Below are 19,419 nucleotides of genomic sequence, written 5' to 3'. Positions count from 1 at the left end.
GTTTCACTCTTACTAAACACACATGATTGCATTCTGTGTGTCTTGACTTCTGGTTGTTTTTATGCCCATTGGTTAGGTTTGAGAGAGATAAAAGGCTGAACAGTACTGATATCCTTGTGATGTCCAAAGAAATTCTAAAGGCCACCATAAGATGCAGAAATACTGGTCTTAATATATTTGCTTTTGATTTTCACATTTTAAAGTGTTACATAAGTGACGGTATCTTGTAACTTCATATTGAGAAAACATTAGTATACTAATTAATAAAGCTGTGTGTCATGGAACAAAACTTAAAAAGGTAAAACTGGACTTCTATTGTGATGATAAATTAGTGATTTTCTGGTTTTTGCTTTGCAAATATTGACTTGACAGTGAAAGCTTTTAAAGAAAACCAAATGAAAATGAATACGAAAGATGAGACATATTTTGGGGTTTTAAAAACTGGGGCAGGGAGGGGGAAGTGGGAGAACTTCATGACAGTGAGTGTTAATACCAATAATAGTGACCAGACATAGGGCAACAGATATCATGGAAGCTTTCTCACTCCTTTCTGCCAGTTAACCTTAATCTTCATCTGCAGCACCCTGTTCTAATACTTACGCTTCCTTGTCTCTTCTCAAGAATTGTGCCAAACTGAGTGGTGGTTTTGTGGCAGATGTCTACTAGGGATTTGGGAGAGCCAAATAAACTCATTTTCGACTCTGACCTAAATTAGAATTTGAACCCAAGTCTCCTGCAGCTAGAGTACATAATTCACTGTGGTAGGTAGCTCCCTGTTGAAAACAGCTATTACTAGTAATTGACTCGAACTCTTACATTGGAACAGTCTTTCTGAAAAGTAACATTAGCTGGGCTCTATATTAACATTTTCTACATCTTGCAAAAATAAAATAGAAAGTTGGTGTCAAAATCTGAAAGGTATCAAGCAAGATTTACTGTAATTAATTCTTTGTTCACAATTTTGCAGATTCTCAGCCAAAATCAGACAGAGTTTTGTTTAAGGCAGACTTGAGCAGATGATGCGACTTTAATTTAGTGTGACTTGCCTGCATGTATTTTTAAGTGCTCAAAGGGAATTCACATTTGATTATTTGCACCATAGTGCACTGCATAAAATATTCATGGAAGTGTCACTTTTCCATAGGTGGCACTCCGGGGCAAAGACAGGGTCTTTGGGAAACTTTACATTTTTAAAGTAACAAATATGAGAGGCAAGTTGAGAAAAACATATGCTACTTGGATCTGGTGTCCTGCAGCATCTGACAAATCATTTTTTGCCAGCAAAAATTCCAGTACCTGTATTGCTTGTGACATGAATGCAGAGTTAGCTAACTGGACCTGATATAAGGAAATTCAGGAAATTCTTGCAAATTTGAAAGAAAAGCTGTTAAAGCACTGAAATGCCATCGTTAGAATAAATACTGAGTGTGGTAAAGATTTCAAAATTCAGTGGAATAATATCAGTTTTTTATTATTAATGTTTGTATAATAGCAATAGTATTTCTTTCTCTTTAGAAAAAAATAAAAGAACAGCTGATATATTGGTGTAATAGCTGTGTGGTCAATTTTAAGAAAATGTTAAATGTTTCTTAAAATTAAATTTTTACTATATTTAGCTTGTGTTGGTATTGGTGATATATTTTCAAATAGATGTCTAATGCTGAAAATTTAGGACTTGATCTTGTGAGGTGCTGAGAGACTCATTGAAGTGCAGAGTGATTTCAGTGGGTGTTGTGGGAACTTCACACCTTGCAAAATTGGGCCCATTATCCATGTACAAACTGGGCCTACTCACTAGGATGCCTAAGCACCCAGTTTGAACATGTAAATATTTATTCAGCCTTATGCAAGGTTAAATACCTGTTTTGAAAGTCTGGACCTTGGCAGTAGAGTTGGTCGCGAGGACCAGAGCTAAGTGTGTTTCTTAACACACGATCACAAATGTCTTGAAGCTGACTATATGCATTTATTTATGCGGTTCAAATTAGTTTCCGTATTCAGCGCATCAGATATATGGACATCTTCAATGTACAGTCTTAAAATATTTATAACGAAGTAAAAATAGTAAATTGAACCACAATTCTGTGCTGGAGTCTCATCTAGTTATAGGTGCTAGTTCTTTAATTATAATCCCAGTGAAGCAGCTCATCTTCACTAAACCAAAAATATGCTTTACTAACACTACAGATGCAGGGTGAACTAAGAGTTTTCAGTCTTTGTCAGTTTACTGTGGGATAAGATAGGCATAAGAATGCTTTATCTGTTTTTGATTTCAGAATTAAGAACTTGATTATTGAAGTAAAAAAAACATGCCCAGCTTCTGTGCAGCAGGAACTAGAAAGAGTAAAAAATGTACGAATAAGCATGGAGATTAATGTTTATATCTTTCCTTTTATAAAAAGAATTGAGCTTTTAGTTATCTGAAATTGTTCAGCATTCTAATATTGCTTCTTTAGGTACTATTGGGGTCCTTAAAGCAATGCATGAGCTGGGGGTGGAACCTGATGTGGAAACATACACAAACTATGTTTTTACAAATTTTGATGACGTTCAGACTTGTCGTGCTCTGCTACAGGTGAGTTTAAATGAACCATTTTGCTATGTTATGGCCCAATTCTGCAGCTGCTCTTTGTGTAGGACTCTCATTGAATCCAGTGGTGGTCTGGGGCATGCAGTTGCCACACAGAGAAGCCCATTAATTGTTCTATGGACTATTTTTTTAAAGTTATTTTCCATTGTTTGCCCACCTTTTCCTCTCCCCGTTCACCAAAGAGGATTTTAAAATCGCTATACTATGTGATGTTTTTCATTAATGCATTTTTCCATTTCTGGAAATAAAAGATTTTAAGTAATACCACGTAGTTGATTTCAGTAGCTTTATATTATTATTTTCCAATTATGTTAAAAATTTTGGGTTCTAATTCTTTTTCCCAGGAATTTTCTTTCCTACTGATGGTGAGGCATGCTCAGTCTTTGTAGAGGGATTGTACCTTTAGTGGTCAAGAGTGGCTCCTTTGGCCAGCTAATTTGTAGCACCGATGGGAAGCATGTCATTCTGTCCTTTTGACAAGAAGAATGGTGTCTACAATTTGGGGCTCCAAAGTATTTGTAGAAAGGGGATGTTGTTAAGCAGAGACATGGGGAGGGCAGTGTTTAAAAATATTGTTGAGTATCAGGTTCCGTGTGTGTGTGTGTAGTGTAATGCTTTTTATCCGTAGGAAAATGGCTGTCCATTTGAAACTGAAGGACTCTCTGTAGCAGAATTAAGACATGAAGCAATATATGGAACACTGGAAAATGTTTTATCATTATGTAAGTATCTTCAATGTATTTAGTAGATGTCTTTTTAACAGATGCAGATATGGAGTACTTAGGTTGATGTGTGTGTTTGTAACTATTCAGACATGCATTTTAAGAGTAATTTAGATAGTGGTTGGGGTTATTATAAAGTTTGTACCATATGGGGGCATTGTGGCATTTGTGGAAAGGATCTCAAGGATATCTTCTGAAGCTGCCAGTTTTTGGCAATGGGTTTTTTACGTTTGTTATAAACTGCTTTTTTAATATGGACATGCCTTATGGGCTTTGCGTACATGTTTTTATTCCTTCATATTACATTTATAAAAAAATTATAAACGTGGTACAAAAATGACAAAGTTAATTTTATGTCCTCCATCAGTCCCTTTGTCAATAGGAGCTGCAAGTATGTAACTAATGGGATAAGCAGGCCTCCAGGTTTACAGTAGTGCAAGTAAAGTATTTTTTTTTTTTAAGGACTAGATTTTTGTCAGAAGACTTTGCAGTACTCAACAGCTCCTCATTTGGTATTAGTTACGTTTTTGATCAGTATCCTTGTAAAATTAAAGATTGACAGTGTTTTGTTCAAGTTTATTTAATGTGTAATGCTTATATAGTTGTTAAATTGCTAACCTGATAGATTATGGTACTTCTTGAATATATGTACTTAATTATCTCATAAGCAATTATTGATTCTATAAAATGCACTCTGAATTCTGCCATCTTTTGTTCCTGTTAACCCAGTCAATAACACCATGAAAATATAATACTTAGCTCTTCTTTCAGATAACAGAGTAGTAGTGCCTGGCTGGAGCAATGGTAGCTGTGCTGGAAATGAAACATTTTGTAAGGTTTCCATTACTTGAAGAAGCAAAACTAAGTGTCCTTTTTTTTTACTTTGGCTAGAGTGACCAACTTTTGGTATATCCAGTAACAGTGGTTTTGTATTGTCACTCTTGATGTAGTCTTAAATAGTAGATGATTTAGCCAGAGACAAATTCATTACATGAGCAACCATCGTTTGTAGTAGTATTCCATATATTAAGGTTTGTAATTGAAGAAAGCATGCAAATGTTTGTCTTACAAACACTAATTTAAAAGGAAATTACTTTTGTAAAATTAATGCTGGCCCAGTGTTCATTAATGCTGGTTAATCTCGTCAGCGCTCAAAAGATAATAAGGCACAGACTGTAAAAAGTATAAATTTGTTAATGCAGTTTTATAGGGAAAAAACTTTGATTGTCTCACCAGTGCAGTCAGTGGAGGTGAAGCATTAATGTTGGCTGCTATCAAGGTCTATTGATTCTGCTTCTTATCCCCTATAATGTATAGATTTCTGTTACTCACAAGGTGAAAACTGTGAAGCATCAGTTGAGGAATCTGAGCACATAAGGCAGCATAGATGAAAGCTATTTTCCCCTTTATCATGCCATTCCATTCCACTTCATTGTCAGCTTCTTTTGATTTTCTCAGACTTGTTTGTTGCTAAGGAAACCAGGTTGCTGATTGTCAGCAGCCGCTGAGCATACCGAGGTGTTTTATGCTAGTCTTTTTTTTTGAGCAGAAAGTTTAATATGCCACTGGAAAAATGTTTTTTGCTTGGGGATTTTGTAAAATCAACTGTTTAGGTTCTCTTAAAAACTAAACAAACATTTCAGATTTTGGATTGTGTGTGTAATAATTTCTGCTCAGGTCAGCATTCCTGTTCTCACATCTTCTACCTACCTATATCTTATAGCCCTTCTAATGGTGACACCCTAGCCCTCATTGAACAGCAGTGATGCATTCAGCTTTGCATGGGGTTAATTTCATTATAATGTCAACCATACACCATTTGAATAGGTTATTTAAAAAAAACCCCAGCATATAAGAGAGCATGTATTGGAAAACTGAACTTTCTTCATATGAAGTCTAAATGCATCATTGCGGTTCAGTGATTGCAGGGGTGTTATGCTGGAGCGGGAGCTAGCATTCTGGAAAGATTTAAATGCAGGAGTGCTCAGCTAAGGACTCAGAAAACAAGGAGTTGTGGGGAATAAATTAGAATTTTAAATGAGTTTTAAGGGATACTTAATTTCACAATTTTCCTTGAATTTTTTACCACATATTGATAAAAGTAACACTTAAGATCGCTATAGCTGAATGTTATTAAAGCAAAAGTATTTTCCTATGTCACATTCTGTTGGTTTACTTAGTTCATTGGATGGCACTTGAGAGATAATTAGTTTCACTTTTTTCCTGTATATATATTTAGTTTCCTTTGTTTGTGGGTAATTTACTCAGGAACAGTGGAAAGAGGAAAAAAATTAAAAAATAAGAAAATGTGATTGTAAAACCACCAGAATATGGCAAGCATACTTTAGGACCTGAAACAACTTTTAACTTGTATTAAATGTACTGAATTTCAAGCTCTTTCCCCTGAAGCTTGTGTTCTCTTTTGTAACAAATGCCACAATCCTAAATTTTTTAATCTTGTTATATTTTTTCACAAGAGTGCTAACTTCTATAACGCTTGGGCGTATCTCCCCTATATTGTCTTGTGTACAGGACTAGCATGTAAATTGTTAGCATTAATGAGATTTAACTAAGTTAAAATCTCACTGTCACTTATGGAAGAGTAGACCCCTTTGAAAAGATGGCAAATTCAAACAGAAATACCTTTTTCACATAGGATATAATGAGACCACAGAACTCATTGCACTGGGATACCAATGAGTCTGAAAACTTATCAAGATTCAAAAGGGATTGGATGTTTATGGGTAACAAGAATATCCAGAGTTGTCAAATAACAGCCATAGGAAGAAAAAAATTGGATGAGGTCTTAAACATATAATGCTTTGTAGGGCTTAGGCCTTGTCTACACTACAGAATTTTGTCAACACAAGTTATGCTGATAATGAAAAAACGATATAATTACATAGTTTGTGCATGTTCACACTATGGTCCTTCTGTTGGCAGAGCACGTTCACACTTGGTACTCTAGCATCGACAGTGAGAGCAGTGCACTGTGGGTAGCTATCCCACTGTGCTACACACTGTCTTCTACAGCTAGGAGTTGTGGGAAGACAGAGTGGATTGCAGTGCATCATGGGGGTGGGCTCAGTGTCCCATGATGCAGTTCTTTCCATCCCAGTATTCCGTGGGCTTCCAACTGCATTTCATGGCATTTTTCAACAGCCTCTGTTTACTGTGCATCCACCATCTCTGTCTGAAATGATGGATCCTGCGCTGCTCTCTACTGCTGTGGTCACTGTTATGCACACCTCGTGGATGGTCATGCAGAATATCATGAGCTCCCAATCTGAACAGGAATTAGAGTTGCCTGACCTGCTGTGTGCCATGGAAAGAAACAACACCAGATTTCTTTTGGCATTTACTGAGCAGCTGAACGTGGTAGACTGTTACTTTTGGGCTAGGGAAACAAGCACTGAATGATGGGATTGCCTCATTATGTAGTCCTGGGATGATGAGCAATGGCTGTAGAACTTTCGGATGCAGAAAGCCACCTTTCTGGAACTGCGTGCGGAGCTTGCCCCCAGCACTGTTGGTGTAATGACATAAAAATGAGAGCTGCGGTCTCAGTGGAGAAGCACGTGGCGATAGTGTTGTGGAAGCTGGCAACTCCAGGACTGCTACTGGTTGGTCGCGAATCAGTGTAGAGTCAGGAAATCGACCGTTGTGGGCTGTGGTAATGCAAGTGTGCAGGGCCATTAATCACATCCTGCTACGAAGGACTGAGAGTTTTGGCAATGTGCATGAAATAGTGGATGGCTTTGTGGCCGTGGGATTTCCTAACTGTGGACAACTGATAGATGGCATTCATATTCCAATTTTGGCCCCGGACCATCTTGCGACAGAGCACATCAATAGGAAGGGGTACTTCTAAGATATTGCAGGAGCTTGTGGAATGCAGTGTGGTTTGGGAAGGTGCGTGACAATGCATCTTCAGGAACACTGGCTTGTACAGAAAGCTCTAAGCAGAGACTTTGTTTCCAGACCAGAAGATTCCAGTGGGGGGGATGTTGAAATGCCCATAGTGATCCTTGGAGATCCAGCGTATCCCTTACTCCCATGGCTCATGAAGCCTTACATGGGAAATCTGGACAGCAGTAAGGAATACTACACCAATAGGCTGAGCAAGTGCAGAATGACTGTGGAATGTGCCTTTGGCAAATTAAAAGCACACTGGTGCTGCCTTTTTGGCAGGTTAGACCTAAATGAGGAAAACATTCTGTAGTTATAGCAGCCTGCTTTGTGAGGCTAAGGCTGAAAAGTTTTCCCAGGGTGGATCGCCTGGCTGCTGAATTTGAGCAACCAGAGACCAGGGCTGTTAGAGGGGCACAACAAGGGGCAATTTGAATCAGGGAGGCTTTGAGGCAACATTTTGATAATGAGCACCAGTAATATGTTTTTCTATACAGCACTCTGCCATGCTTTGTTAACTTGCCACCTTGCATGAAAATTGTGAAGATTCTTGACTGGGATTTGTAGTCAACAAATGGTCAAACTGCCACTGTGTATTACTGTCAGCAGCAAACATCATGTGTAGGGGACAAATAAAGACTGCTTATCTTTCAGAGATTTTATTTTTATTAAACCAATTAACAGTACACACAAAAGGCTTGATAGGAATGGAGATAAGAGTGCAGAGCAGTGTAGTGTCTCATAGCTGTGTGTAAGTTCAGCTATCATTTTGGAAGCTGTCAAAAGGGGTAGAGTGAACTGAGTAATGAGATGTTCTGAAGAGTTGCAAGGAATATGTGGGGGAAGTTTTGGGACGGCAAGAAAAGCAGTTCTGTATTGGTGGTGGGGATGGAGTTGAGGGGGAGAGCATGCATGTATTCTGCCTGGAGCATGAGTAGGGACTTCAACATCTTTATTAGCTCCTCCATCACTTTTATCATCCATTCCTGGACCTTTACAGTGTGCTCCTCACTCTTCTTTTTGTCCTGCCTATCTATTTTAAATTTTTCCTTCAGGATCTCCCTCCCCCACCTTCTTTTTTTTTTTTCAGCCTCTGAGGATTGGAGAATTTCTCAGAACATGTCCTCCTTGCTCCACCTTGGTCATCTAGTGGGAGGTGCTTTGTTAGTTTGTAGAGGGTTCCTATGAAGGACACATCTGCAGAAGCACAAGCAACAATACAGAGCAGCATGATTTAGTTCATGCACAGCATTGAATCATTCTAGTCACATGCACCTCTTTTAACACACAAATCACTTTCTCACTCCCTTTGCAAGCACACCTCTCAGCAAATGTACTCAACATGGTGAGTTCAGCCTGGGTGAGTGTTGGGCATTCAAGATGGGGCAAAGAGTATTAAGTGTGTGTTTGGGGTTTTTTTGTTTAAGGGGATCAGTGCAGATGACTAGAGACAGTATTGTAAATTCTGCCCCTATTTTCCACAGGCGTGGGAGTCATTGAAGCTGATATCTGACTCCTGAGGGATATGCAAGGGTCCATCTCCTGCTTGCTTGTGGGTTCAGACCCAGTGCCTATATTGCTCACCTGTCTTCTGTTTTGGTCCCTGCATAAGTGATTGCCAAGTGGAGCAGGAAAGTTTCCTACAATGGGGGAAGGAACAAAGCAGTTCTGCCATGGAACCTTTAGCAGAGGATTGGCAAGTACCTCCAGGACCGTTTCCTTGAAATCTCTCCGGAGGATTCCCATGAAATCTCTGTGTGCGTTAACACACTGTTCCACTGCACTGCTTAGCAGCAGAGGGGAATGTGGAGCACACTCAAACATAGCTAGTCTGGTACATTTCTATCCCCTCACCCACTTGTACAGTATACGGCACAAAGGACAGCTCTACCTCATATAACCCAGCAGCATCAACTCAAAAAGATCACTTATCAGGGTTCTTCTCTCCTGCATCGTGCGCATTACAGACAGAGTGCTAGGACTGGCTAGACTCCTCTGGAGTGGAAAAGAATTCCTGGCTCACCATGTCACTGGATGACCCTGCTGTGTTTGCCATGTCATCCTCCAACTCGACTTCCTCATCCACAACTTTTGTCCTCAGGATTAGGTCCACTGTTCACCGCCTCTAACGTTGCTGAAGTATCCCTGGGGCTCTTGGTGGTGGAGGTGGGGTTGCTGCCAAGGATGGCGTCCATCTTAAAGTTGTGGCAGGTCTTCAGCGTAGCACAAGAGTGATGGTTTGCCTCCCTTGTCTTTTGCTACACCTGCCTCAGTTCCTTTTTCTTTGCACGCTACTGCTGCATGTCCCATTCATAGCCCTTATCCAACAAGTCATGAGAAATCTGCCTATGGGTATCAAAAGTCCTACGGCTGGAGCAGAGATGGGACTGCTCAGCCTCCTTTCCCCATATAGTCTTCAGATCCAACAGCTCCGGTGTGCTCTTAAGTGGGAAAGCGTTTGCTGCATGGAGCCGCCATGGTTAGCTGGGAAGATGTGATGTGAGCTCTCCATGCCGAGCTAACAGGAAGTGGAATTTCAAAAATTCCCAGACCTTTGAAGACGGAATGGCAGATGCCTGTTTACCTAAGTGCAGGGCCGCAGAGTTCCAGCTGCTGACCAGAGTGGTCAGGATGGCATTGTGGGATACCTCCTGGAGGCCATTTACAGCAGTATAACCACGCGTTGTATCTACACTGACACTTTGTCAATATGACTTTGCGAAAAGCTTTATGCCTCTCGTCGATGTGGTTTTGTTTTGTTGGCAGGAAGAGTATTGTGGTGTGTACGCCTCCACTGTTTTGTCAACGAAACCTGACTTTTTTGTTGATACAACTGTGTAGTGTAGACAAGGCCTTGGACCAGTCTCACTATTAAACACCAGGATGGGACCTAATATGGAGGACAGATTATCCAACATCTGTCTACAGCAGGATTCTTACTAACTAGTACTTGCCAGGGACAGGATATTGGGCTTAGATGGACCTTGCTTTTGGATTAAGTGTGTGGCAATTCCTGTGTTTCTAATGGTGATTTACAAAGATGATTAATACTTACTAGATAAGAAAAAAGCATCACTTCCATTAGGTCCTGTTCTAGTTGAGCAGATAACATTTTTTTTAAAAGAGAGATTCTTTTAAATATTTATTATTTTTTACAGTGTCTTCACCAAGTATGCCCTCTGCGGATTTGTTTCATTTTAAAGGCTGTCTCATTTTTGGCTTTAAAAGGTAAGATTTCATAAAGTAAACTTCCCTCCCCTCTGTAACTGGTCGAATATCCCCTCCTGCACCTCACCCATATGTAATTTTTCCCTGTGGTGATTAAATCTGAAAACTAAAATTTAAAAGAAGTTGGTTTCCATGGACAGGTCAAAAAGTCCAGAGCACTCCTGCCCCGTCTCTGCACCTTCCTCCATTAAAGTGACTAGATTGCTGTAACACCCCCTCATCTACGCCAGTCCCCAGCCTAGTAGCAATAACACTAGCTGTATGATGCTGGAAGAGTGTAAAATTGACCTGAGACCATGACCACGGCTATTTTATTTCTAGTCACTCTTTTGCATTTCTCCTGGTATTGAAATAGAAAATATAGGTGTGTAGGAGCAAAGGAAGGTTGACAGCCCTCTCTATCATTTACTTACTTTGGTGGGAGGAAATTGAGTTTTAAACTTGATGAAATTATGGCTTAATGTAATAAAAGAAAATTTCTTATTTCGTTTCAAATTATTCAGAAAGTGAGCTAAAAATGTTAGGTGTCATCCTATGTGCTATATTTGTGTTTGTGATTATTGAAGACAGAACTGTTAGGCTGCTAGCCACAGTCATTTAGCTGGGAGGCAACATGATTCAGTGAATTGAGCACTGGAACGGGAGAAAGGAAGCCGGGCCGGGGTTCTTTTCCCAGTTCTTCCTTTGATTTGCTGTGTGAATGCACAAGTCACTTATCCTCTGTGTGCCTTGTTTTCCCTTCTGTAGTATGAGGATAATTATATTCACTAAATTGTAAAGTACTCTTAATTCTACGAAGTAAAAGCAGTATATGAGTGCTAAGTATTTATATGGTGTGCTGTAGAAATAAAATGCCAACGTTTGGTGTTCCTTCTCTCTTTTTTCAAGCAACTGTTGTTTCAAGAAATGTATTGTTGCTTTATTTTGTTCTGTCTTTGTACTCTGTGTTGGAAATAAGAAATTGTTCAAAATCTTCAGACATCACACACACAAATTTCCCCCTTTTTAAACTTTATTTGACTCAAAGAGGAGGTTTGGTTCTTCGGGCTGGGTCAAGGACAAATTCATCCAGTGGTAGTTGGAACCATAGCTGGATTTCTGGTTATGTACTATTTGAGATGGAGCATGGGGCAAATGCTTTGTAAAAGGAGGCTTGATGTCTCAAAATAGGAGCTGTGTTATACGTTCGTGGTTTTTTGTGGGGTGGGGGATGGGGTTGTGTCTGTCCTTTGAGACTGGTATCTCAAATTCAGGGGATCTATTGCTTTTGTGAAAGGCACTTAATCTCAAAATTGTGGGTGAATCTTTCCAAGTGTAAGGTCTGGCTTTTGTGAAGTAAAGAATTCACCTCTAGTGGCCACTTACTCCTTCCTGAGAACCTGCTGCTTTGAAGGCAGTGGCCATCAGCCTCATCACAACATCTCTTCTTCAGATGCCCCTTCTGTTCTTTCCTTCTGGGCTTTTGGGTCCCAGGGTCAGATTGGCGGTTGGGGATGGTATGTTCTAGGCACCATCCGCTCTAAGCGCCAAAATGAGCCTTAAGCAGATTGTTCGGATCTTTATAATAATACTGTCAGCCACGAAACAGTTATTGGTGTTGACATTTAAATTATCTTTGGAGAACTCGGTTCACTACCCATTGAGGTGTGGGGCAGTTCACAATGGAGAGTATTGTTTCAGGGTATCTCCAAATTGGGACAGACGTCGCTATGCTATTTACACTCAATTCATGTATTAAGGTTTTGTTCGCAACTGTCATGGCTAGAATTTTTTTTATGAAATTTGAGAAGCCATCAAACTCTAATGAAGAAGTTCCAGATCAGCAACCTGATCAGTGTGCCGATTTCAAGTCCTGCACCCCACAGAAGACTTTGGAGCTAAATGTCCAATTTGAATCTTTACATGAGTAGATTTTAGGACTAGAATCTTCATACAACACTCTCCCCACCCCCCAGCCCTGATACATAATAGATTTTATGTAAAAGAACCCCCAGATGATTAGCTTGGACATTATTTTGAGAGTATGTGTGTGTATGTATGTGTACACACACACACACACACACACACACACACACACACACACACACACACACACACACACACACACACACACACACACACACACACCCAAAATAATGTCCAGGCTAATCCATGTATATACATACACCTCTACCCTGATATAACACGAATTTGGATATAACATGGTAAAGCAGCACCCCCCCGGGAGAGGAGGGGGGTGCTGCGCATTCCGGCAGATCAAAGCAAGTTTGATATAACACAGTTTCACCTATAACGCGGTAAGATTTTTTGGCTCCCGAGGACAGTGTTATATCAGGGTAGAGGTAGGTTGTGTGTGTGTGTGTGTGTGTGTAGTTGTTTTTTGTTGCTCTTTTTTGGGAAGAGTCAAATGATCTGAGAATATCAATTGGTTGACATCACTAAGAAGTGACATGGTAGGTCAGTTATTAGTCTGGAAAGCTCACTAAAGCTCAGAGAAAGCATTTTGTTTTCTCTATAAACTTGTGTGTGACTCATTTTTAATTTAACCTTTTTGTACCACTGTCAGTCTAAGTGAAATACAAGTTGAATGTGCTTAAAAAAAAAAACAAACCACCATGAATTTTTCTGAATGATTTATAATAGTTTCCATGTTCCTATTTAGGCTGAAAGCTTGATATCTTTTTATGGCGGGGGGGGGGTGGTGGTGGTTAAGAGTACAAAATACAGTTTACACCTTGGCTCTTTGGGCATATCAAAATTACTGCTGTTGTGATGTCTGATAGTTTTGATGCGGTGTTGGTGATGGGTGTTTTGAGCTCTACTTTCTATATAGTGTTTTTATGTTGTATAAAACATAGGAACTTAGGGTTTGCTATAACCAGTTTGAATAACTGATTTGCAGTCTGGCAGCCTGCTCCCATTTTTGGCCTATGTCCAATACTTGATGCTGCAAAGGAAAAAATGACCCCCCTCACCCCCTCAGTGCAATTATACCATACTATTTGTGGGAAGGGAGAAAACTCTTTTTCGCAACCTGCATATAATCAGATTTACAACTGGAGCATGAGATTCAATTACTTCCTTTTTTGCGTGTATAATTGCAAATGTTGTTCACAAAAATTATTCACTCCTTTTTAAATTCTAGTTTTAGTGTTTGACTCTCTGGACTTTGCTGTAGTTAATTCCACATGCAACTGCATGAAATGTGACCTATTCTATATTTGCCTGAAATTGATGTGAATGAAATACTGAATAGATTGAAGTACAAAATATAAGTACAGTTATCACCTGATAGAATAATAAATTTGTAAATCTCACTCTAGTTTTAATGGTAACTGTAAGTATAGTGAGTCAGTTTTAAACAACATGGCAAACAAATGAATATGCTTGTCAGAAACAGAAATATTGATGTGAAATGTATATCTGTTATGTGAAAACATAGTATCTTATGTAAATTAAAAAAAAATCTGATAAATAACCCAGAGTAAGATGAATATATACTGTGCACAGACGCTGGGTGCTTGTTAGCAGTAATACTCTTTGCTTTTTAAAAAATTATCTTACTGCTGTTAATTTTTTATCCTCTGCTGCCCTCTTCAGGTCCAACGATATAGATCTTTGGAGCAAGGTAAGTGAAGATGGTAAAACTGAAATTATAAATAGAACTATTCGGAATGCATTCAGAAACAAAATCTCTAACCACTATATGTGTAAAATGCATTACTGTGAATTTGAGCTGCTGGTTACAGGCAGCCCTGACAGTAACTTCTGATAATTACATTTGTCATTAAGAAATTGCGACACTTAATCTGGTCATGCATAGTAGTAGTAGTAGGTTTGTATGGTAGGCATATTGAAGAAAAAACTGATGTTAGTGCCAATTTATTTAGTTTTATACATGATACTACTATGAAGTCTCAGTATAACAAGTACAACAACTTTTTTATTGCTTATACAGTCACTAAACCTAATACACGGTTTTATGTAGATTCAGGAGCCAATTTGTATGACTCTGTTCCCTTCAAATGTTTGCTAGGACTTAAAAACAAAGCTTAAGGTGAAAAAAAATTGCACCGTGTTACTACTATGTTATAGTAATATGGAGGATCTGATGTAAATTAACAAAAGCAAGGAAATTCCAGATGAAGGCAGTCACCCAGCTCAAGTCACAAACAGAAATCACTGTGATCATCTTGTCCTCCCAAGTGTGGTCCACGCTGCATACCACCCCACAATGTAACACATTTGGTAATACATGCAGAGTACTGGATAGTGAAGTTGCTGTTAGATCAGGACTGAGATGCATTAATTGAGCTGTGAGTAAGAAGCTTTCACTACGTTGAGTTCAACACCTTGCCTTCAGGAGTTTACTTAGTTTTGTTTTTAAAGTTACTGTCCTGTACTTGTTTCACTGTGCCATGCTGAAGTATTGCATGGATCATAGCGTGTTTTCATGATGATCTTGTGTACTTCAATCTGCTTGTGAGGAAAACTGAGGACAAAGTAGAAAACTTAGAACGTCATTTATTTGGGTTTAAGTCAGCTAATATAAACAAGAACTGTGAAGCAAAAGTAGATTGTTCTTGTGCTTCATTGCCTCTTTCAAATGTGGAGGGAAAGTCTTAAACTTTTTTTAGATGGAAATTTTTGGTGTGTTTTGGTTTTTTGTTTTTTTGTTTTTATTTTGCTTGCTCTTTTACATTTGAACTATCAGGAATGTCACACAGGAAATTCCCTCGCATTGCTGGAGGAGCCTGACAAGATCTTTGGATATAACAAATAGTGATGTCACAAGCATGAGGCTGTAACCTGAGCTGCTGCAGCTCTTTCCCACAACTGAGAAAGAGAGGATGAAGTTTCCTTTGTGACAGTAGCTGAGCTGAAGTTGTTTGCTAGATTTACAAGTAGATACATTTTTTTCTTAAGGCATCCAATTTTAGAAAAAAGCTATCTTGCAATTCAGAGGTCAAGTATTGCAATTGAAAAATATTATAATGAACAAAGGTTGCACCTCCAAAGAATCTCAATTTACAAGACTTTTTACTTTTTTTAAAAAGTGAACATTGTAACAGTCACTCTTTTTTTGTTATTTCCTCTCATCCATTCCTCTCATGCCATTCTGGGATTTGATTTCTGGAGCAGTGGGCTGTATGTTTTTGTGACTTCTGATACATTTTCAAGTACGAGTAAGAAAGCGGGACAAGGGAAGCTGTAGTTTAACTGTCCACATTGTGTTTTCTTGGTGGAACTGAATGTGATGTAGGCATCCCAGAGCAGGACAGGTGTCTGGCTTTGTTTGTTCCTTTCTATTAGTAAGTGAAGATGCGTGGTTCCCTCTCCCCTTCCCGCCCCCCCACCCCCTCCGTTCCATTACTTAAAATAGAGCTTTATTCCGTCAGTATATAGGTAACAACGTAAATACCTTTCTCAGCCATTTGGTTTAGCTTTGATACTAGCATCATGGTAGAAAAAACCCAAATGTAGAACAATGACTGACTTGACAGAGAATAAAATTAGAACTTTTTGTAATGGCTGTATCTTTGTATTAAGAAAAAACAAAGATGTTTTAAAAGTTTTTTTTGTATTTAGGGTAAGCATTTATCATATCAGTTTAGAGAGGGGAGAATACCTTTTCTAAAATAAAATATTAGCTACTCTTTCAGTTTTATAAGACTGATTGGACCAAAGTCAAATTGGTTAGCCTTTATACACTTATATTTAAGACTAAAGAACTAAATGTTGGTGCTTTCTATGTATGTGCAAAGTGTCATTAAAAGTGAATTTACTCATTTTCAAGCAAAGTTGCAACAGATGTGGAACATCTAAATTGTAGAAATTTTAAAATTACCATTGTGGGCCATATAACTTTTTCTGCACAGCTTCACTTGTTTCAAACTGTAAGAAAATAAAAGCTCTATGGGCCGTTTTTCAGCAAATTGGAACGTAATTTTAACAACTCCAGGAGTGACATTGGTTAATGAGTGCTGTAAGCAATGTCTTATTTATGATCACTTACTTGGTAGAATGATATGTAAACAGAATAGAATAGAGTCTAATTGCTATACCTCAGAAAACATTTCAGTTTACAATATATTTTTTTTAAGAAAAACGTATTATTTACCAAAAAAACCTTCCTTGTATTTTATCTTTTCCTAGTGAATTACTGTGATGTGGTATAGAATAATACCTTAGTGGAGAGGTACTTTATTATTTGGAGAATTCAATTTTAGATACTATTTGTCCTTGCTTGCTGCTGTTGACTGCAATGTGCGATTACTCTGTCTTACCAGATAACTGAACTGTTGTACAAGGATGCACGTTATTGCCAGACGCCTCCAGGACCAACTGGTAGAGTTTCAATTTCTATGATTGTAACTTATCCACAAATCCGTTCTTCTGTGTAATGATGGGCTTGAGGGATTACAACAGTAAACACTGATTGCTTCTTTTTGAAAGTGAAATTTGAAAACATGTTGGCTAAAATCTTTATCCTGATCATCACAGCAAATTTTATGAGATCTAATGTGATCTTTCATTACTCTTTCTTATTTAAAAATATATTTCATATTTAGAAAAATGAGCAGTTTTTAAAGCAAGATAGAGATTTCAAATAAATCAGTTTGTCAATATTATTCATATAGTGAAAATGTTTAAGTAGAATCTTTTCCAACTAATCTTCATTTTGATAACCTTTTCTAATTTTATAGAAGAAAATGGTGCATATCAATCCAAATACATTATTTTGGAACAAATTGACTCTGTTTTCATTTAATCTGGATAAATACATTGTCTATTTTTTGTTTTAATTCCTATTTTTCTGAGTATAAGTTTCGTACAGGAAACAGAACCTTTTGAAAAGTCCTTAGCTCCTTCTTCAGGCTTGAGTACAAGGCCATATAAATTTTTATGCTTGAATGCATAAGAAAATTAGTGCTGTTAGCTAAACCATCTTTGTTAATCTTGATTTTCATTGGCTAATAGGCAGCTCTTCACAGGATTATTGGATCTACTTGTTAAAATCATTTAATATTCTTTACTCTGTATTTATGTTCCACTAGCTGGCTATAAAAAGCATTTTAATATAAAAAAGTGTAAAAGATACAGAATAAAATATGCAAAGCTTTAGGAAGCTATTTTTTCTTTTGAGCAATGACAAAATATTTGTGGCAACTATTTGGGGCGGTGGGTAGGAAAGGGGGGGAAGGCCTTGGGCAGTACTACTTCTGTCACACAGTGGTGGAAAGAATAGATTGAAGTAAGATTCTGTACTGAAAAGCTGTCACTGGGTCTGAAAATAATTAATATTCCTTTCACTCACCAGTTAGATATGTGCTCCCAAACCACATAATCTCTATGCCTCAGTGATCATTGTTGCCATTTCAGAGCCTCTCATCAGGGTGACATCTCACACCAAAATGATTTCCTATAAATTAATCTTGATAACATGACAGTCTCAGTAATTTTAGTGGAATGCTTTCTCTTGTTTTTTTCCACAGAAGCTGTTGGCTATTTTCTTTATAACTTGATTGACAGCATGAGTGACTCAGAGGTACAGGCCAAGGAGGAGCATTTGAGACAATACTTCCATCAGCTGAAGAAGATGGTACCATTTCATTTTTTGCTACATAATGCCTGTCCTGCCTGACATGTATCTATTAGATTTGAAATTGCTGCTTTTAAGTACAACCAGACCACTTCTCAATGCCATGCAAAAGCTGGAGACTTAAATTATGTCTGAGATAATTTGTGTTAGACAAATTTCAGTTTGGTTGTGTTTCAAAACTCATGTAATTTTCCCCCCACCTCTTGATACAGAATGTAGTAATCCCTACAAATATCTACAGAGGCATTCGTAAACTGCTGGACGCCTGTCATGTTCCTGAATTAATTAAGGTCTGTGGTTATATAGTAACTATTTTATTTCATTAAAATATAAAATATATATGGTGTGTGTTCCAGGAATATAATCTTGCCAAAATAGATATATTTGTTTCACTGAGTAAACACTTCATCTTTTCCCTAAATCTTCTTTGCTCTTGAAACCCAATTTTATTTTAGGATATTTATGAAGAGCTATGTTTAATGAAAGTATTTTAAAGATTCAGTCTTTCCTTTTAGTAAATCTAATAACACTAGAAAAAAAGCTTTTGTACTTGCCACAACATTTTTAGCATTTTAAGCTCATTTTATTCATATAGTTTGTTCTTTTTATTTACTGCTATTTTTATGTCTTATTAAATTTTAGGATATAACTTTAGTGACTGATAGAGAAAAGTTGTCAGTAGCAGACATTCCAAAAGTAAGTCAATTCACTAATAGTTGGATTTCTCTGTGGCATAGTAATCAATTGGGGGGGGGCGGCATGGGGTAATAATGCATGAAGATATTAACTAGTTCTCAATGATATAGTTATGTAGGGGAGGAGTTTGGGGGCCATGCAGAAGGAAGCACAGTCTAGTAATTAATACACAAGATTGGGAGTCAGAATATGTAGGTTCTTCCTCAGACTTCCTGGTTGAGTTTGGCAATTCATTTAGGTTCCATGCCTCAGTTTCCCCATTTGTAAAATTCAGGTCATAGTGGTGGTGGGAGGCTTAATCAGCTTATGCACTCTGAACTCCTTGAATGACAGGAGTATAAATCCAGTATGGTGGTGATTGTGTGGCATCAAGTCTTTTTTTTAATCTTCAATATGCCTAGGTATAGAGGTAAAGAAACAAACCGCTTCTCTCTACTTCTACCACTAAAAAAATGAGCCTGAGAGAAGCACGTTTCCTCACTGTAAAAATGTTAGACTTCAGAGCTCCCATGGCTTCAGTTTTTATTATGTCATTGTTTCAAGTTTTTAACTGGCATCAGCTCCTTAATTAGCTACAGCATTCTTAATTGTTACAAATTTTTCTTTTGAATTAGGAGTAAACAGGTTTCATCTTCCTTTGGCAAAGTGACCTATTAATTTTTTATTTTTAT

At 38.0% G+C, this 19,419-nt stretch overlaps 1 protein-coding gene across 1 annotated transcript in view; it reads left to right on the top strand.

The window, feature by feature from the left end:
* The window catches only part of LRPPRC (leucine rich pentatricopeptide repeat containing), a 164,957-nt gene that overhangs the window by 36,090 nt on the left and 109,448 nt on the right, over nt 1-19,419 (top strand). The window contains exons 12-19 of the mRNA XM_030557665.1: nt 2,457-2,575; nt 3,219-3,312; nt 10,380-10,449; nt 14,050-14,077; nt 16,740-16,797; nt 17,946-18,052; nt 18,265-18,342; nt 18,695-18,748. Coding sequence (XP_030413525.1) covers nt 2,457-2,575; nt 3,219-3,312; nt 10,380-10,449; nt 14,050-14,077; nt 16,740-16,797; nt 17,946-18,052; nt 18,265-18,342; nt 18,695-18,748 — 608 coding nt within the window. The remainder of the gene's footprint in view (nt 1-2,456; nt 2,576-3,218; nt 3,313-10,379; nt 10,450-14,049; nt 14,078-16,739; nt 16,798-17,945; nt 18,053-18,264; nt 18,343-18,694; nt 18,749-19,419) is intronic.

The sequence above is a fragment of the Gopherus evgoodei genome, chromosome 3 (assembly GCF_007399415.2).
Source record: "Gopherus evgoodei ecotype Sinaloan lineage chromosome 3, rGopEvg1_v1.p, whole genome shotgun sequence".
Classification (NCBI taxonomy): Eukaryota; Metazoa; Chordata; order Testudines; family Testudinidae; genus Gopherus; species Gopherus evgoodei.
This window is presented reverse-complemented; position numbering and strand designations above follow the sequence as displayed.